The 4,307-nt window shown below is 36.5% G+C and overlaps 1 protein-coding gene across 1 annotated transcript; it reads right to left on the bottom strand.

Annotated features, from left to right (window-relative positions):
• Positions 1-447: 447 nt before the first annotated feature.
• On the bottom strand, positions 448-2,258 carry LOC113309515. Its single transcript, XM_026557946.1, has 2 exons — positions 2,239-2,258; positions 448-2,041 (listed from the first exon to the last, which is right to left on the bottom strand). Exon 2 carries the CDS (start codon positions 1,978-1,980, stop codon positions 1,033-1,035), a length of 948 nt encoding a protein of 315 aa, XP_026413731.1. The 5' UTR covers positions 1,981-2,041; positions 2,239-2,258; the 3' UTR covers positions 448-1,032.
• Positions 2,259-4,307: the final 2,049 nt, after the last annotated feature.

Here is a 4,307-nt window from a genome sequence, read left to right as displayed (position 1 = left end):
CCTCTATTTGATGAACTACCTGAGGTAAAATTGCAATTTGCTTCGAATTTTTCTGTAAGGTCCAGAATGCCGCCTTCCGCAACTTACTGTGAAGGACTCTTACACTACCAGCAACCATTGTACTACACATTTCTCTTTTATGAATCGCGAAATCTGAAGCACAATCTGACACCTTCCAACTTTCATCACCAACACTACATGAACCTGAGATGAGCATAATTGCGTCTAGCCTGAATTTTTTCTTTCTGACCCAAGAACTGGATTTGAATTCTAGGCTGAAGTTGGAAATAGAATATAAGAAGACTGGCTCTACCAATTCCATAATAGAGATATCACTTTCCATAACAGATGTAAACTCATTCATCTCAATTTTCTTTTGGACTCTACCACAACCCAGTAAGGCACCAGATTGCGTTGATGACTAAACACGCAACTACCAAGTTCTTTAGTGTTGACCAAATGATACTCAACCCAATGCCTGAGACTTGTTACTCCACTTCCAGCAAGGTTATGGATGAAAATTTCTTCTATTACCCTCTGGTGGATTAGTGCCTTGATGACTAAACACGCAACTACCAAGTTCTTCTCATGCTTCTGAGGTTAATGTAGCACAATATGATGTTGATGGACACATTTAAACTTGACCTTGAAAGCCTTGCAGCAAGAATAACACAAATATTTTCCTTTCTTGGCTTCCATCTTCTCATACAGTAAATCCTTAAGTTGTAAGGAGTAATAATCCCATCTTAAACTCCACAACCCTTTCTGAGCCCCTTCTAGTTCTTGCACATTCTCAAACTCACTTTCTTTAGTCACTTGAAGTATTGCCTCAGCCCAGAGAACATTACCTTGCCGAAATTTTTGATCAAACATCCCTCTGGCATCATCCATGTCACCCTTCTTAACAAACAAACATACATTCGCCATCGCAATTAAAACCAAGTTGTGGCTTAGAATGATGCCATAAAGAACAATCAACCCAGTAATAAGCATACCAAAACTGAAACGAGAATTGCTTGTATTGTGATAAAATTACCTACTGATAGATTCAAATAATTTCCCTCGATCAAATAGCGTTCTAGCAAGAACCAGGCTATCGCATAGATATTTTTCACTTCTCGCACACATGTAAAATAACCAACCAACTCTCATGCTCGTGATGTCCAGCAGATTCTGACTTGAATTTGTAATTGGTGTAACAATACCTTCCCGAACTAGTCCCATTTGAGTCAGAAAACTGATGTCTCTAGCCATCCCTTGATCAAGCATTCTCTGTGCAATAACATACTCAATTTCCTTTATCACTTGAAGTATCGAAACATCCCAGAGAATAGCACCTTCTGAATTCAAAACCTTGAGCACTGGAAAATATATTTTTCTGTCTGATGTATAATAGGTTCTCATAAACTGGAAAACCCAAGCAACACAATTCCCACTAAGAAAAAATATATGACAATATAGAACCCTATGTTGTAGATTGAAGAACCCAAGAAGATACTCTACCAGCAAAGGATTAAAAAAATATTCTGCATTGCCATACATACCTAGCCCTGGCATTTGAAAATTCAATTGATTGGTCCAGAGAACGTGACGTTGATGCTGCATTCTGTCAGACTGCTTTCTAGTATCACCATTACCATCTTCTCTAGCACTTGAAATCACCATTAAATTTGCAAAGGAAAATTTGGACAGGTACCCAAGTCTAAGAAAAGGCTCATACACCCATTCCCAATCATTTTTATGCACTGCAATCAATCCATGTGGAATTACCACACAAGAAGTAAGAATATTAACACAGAGTTTAGAGCTAATGCTTGCATAAGGAGAACTCCTACTCGATTGGAACAATTTTCCTCTATCAATTACTCTTCCAGTAAAAACCAGGACATCATAGGAACAATCTCTACTTCTGCGATGAAATATTATAGGACCACGACCGTAACAGGTGATACTATCCCATTGTAACCATTTCAGACACATCTGCCAACCATATCCATTGTTACCATTTTCAACAATTCCAAGTTATACGCAAGCTTATTATCTGGCACATAAGTAAAGTTCTCATTATAATCATTCTTTAAAAACGAGCCAAGCATCTTCCAAACATCACTAATAAGAGCATCATTAACCAACACAGGAATAATTGCAGGTACAAAACTAAAGTCCGATTGAAACCCATATGTAACAATAAACAATTCAATTTCGCATAAGAACTCGAAGATGTAGTTGCACACTTACTATGATATATCGAGTGAATGTCAACGGGAAAAAGATAAGAACAATCATGATGGTGTAGTTTGTACATTCCCTCCAAGCAATTAAGATTTTCAGAATTCTTTCCTTCAACTGTGTAAGTATGACGCTGACAAAGAATTGAACAATGGGCAGCTAAACATTTCGGCAAAGACTTCCAGAACATGGTCTCAAATATTTTACCTCAATCAAACAAACTTGTTACTGAAACTGAAACCATACAACGTATCGCATATAAATCTACTTTGAGTTATAGGTTGAAGAAGTAAATCTTTGATAACATCAGAACCAATATTAGGTATGAATTTAAGAGAAACACTGAAATCGATATGTAAATCCTTAACTGGATTGGTAACATTGGCTCCATCAATATCAGTAGAATCAATTTTGGGTGTAGATCGACAATTACCTTATTCTACTGTTGTAGGAGATACTTTCAAATCGACATCTATTTTGGGTATGAATCCAGATGAGGGTTCCGGCAAGCCTTCATCTACTTTTACTTTGCTCAAACGATCTTCAACGACCTTCAATTCAGCGGATAAACTCTTAAAGCTGGAGATAAGCTGAGGTAAAGGATTGTTGTTTGAACCCTTCAATTCCCTAAGTAAGTCTTCCTGAATTTTCATCAGAGAATCAACCTTCTTAGTTAGCTTATCAAATTCCTTTTGATCTTCAATTGTAACCAGGTCACTCAGGAAAGAGTGCTCTGATACCATTTGTAGTGATCTACACTACAATTGATATACAGAAACATCTATTAACCTCTAAGGATAGAGATTAGATTGGGGAGAACAGAAATTTAAGGGAGAAAAGATAATTTTTCTGATTAATTTTCATAAGATCTGAAATACAGACTCTACTGGAATATAAGTACCAGATTAGACTCATTTTTACTAAGTGCGAGTCGCACGAGCTACTAATAACTAAAAATAGATTAACAGAAGGACAAACGGACAGTTAAGTACGGCCAGCTAACATGCATCCACAAGAACCGGTTATCCCTTAATAATTCTGGAAATGTGAGAACAGGTTCATCACAAAAAAACTTTAGAACTGCACAAATGGGTAGGGGACTAGAAAAAACATCTGAAACAAAAGTTCTTCGCGTACGTCTTTTCTATGAGGTGTCAAAAGGGCACAGTATTTCGAAAAACGGTCTGACTTTTATGGCCTCCGGACTGACAGAATACAATCTGAAAAAGTTATGTAAAAATACCCACTCAAATGTCCAGGCCAATCTCTCCAACTTAACAGACTCTTTTTGGAAAACAAAGCTAAGTATGTCCTATTTAAAAGTTGGGGTAAACCACTCAAATCAGACTCCGTAAAAAGTCTCGAGAGCTATTTTCGTAACAAGTACGCAGTCAGAATTTTTCTGACGAGAATAGTTTCGTCAAAACTTTCACTATAGATTTAGGACTTTGTAAAATTCAAGATGGGAATACAAGGTAGGATATGAAAAACTAAGAAAAATAAAAATAAAAGGGGATAGAGATACAAAACTGACGGGTTGCCTCCCATGAAGCGCTTGGTTTAACATCGTTAGCCCGACGTTATTGTTATCGTTTTTACACCAATAATCTGAAAATTTGGTAATCCTTCCAAATAACAATCTGCAATTCCAATAAAAGCTTCACCAAAATATTAGAACAAGATATAAATATTGAAGCTACCACTTTATTGAAGTTTCCTCCACACTTAGTCTTTTCTACACTCGGAAGTGGATAAAGAACATAAAATTCGGGAACTTCAAAAGGTTCCTCAGTTTGGTGAACCTGCATAATACTCGAATCAAACACATCAAGTGGTGGATACTTAGAAGAAAAATAATCCGTTAAAACTTTGGAAGCACATAACTCCAGTCCTAAGTGGGACATTTTCTTAAAAATTAGGTTAACAAATCTTTGAGAAACTACTTCAATTGGATATAAAGGATCAATGGATATAAAATTATGCAAAGGATTAGACAAACCTTGTATGTGATCCTCATCGTTCTTAATTAACATTGAATTATTTACCTCAATTATATCGTGGTCCTCTATCGAACTATT

This window comes from Papaver somniferum, chromosome 9, assembly GCF_003573695.1.
Source record: "Papaver somniferum cultivar HN1 chromosome 9, ASM357369v1, whole genome shotgun sequence".
Taxonomy (NCBI): Eukaryota; Viridiplantae; Streptophyta; class Magnoliopsida; order Ranunculales; family Papaveraceae; genus Papaver; species Papaver somniferum.
This window is presented reverse-complemented; position numbering and strand designations above follow the sequence as displayed.

Excerpts from the sequence above, each read along its gene's own strand:
- LOC113309515 (XM_026557946.1), bottom strand. The coding sequence starts at position 1,980 with ATGTGTCTGAAATGGTTACAATGGGATAGTATCACCTGTTACGGTCGT.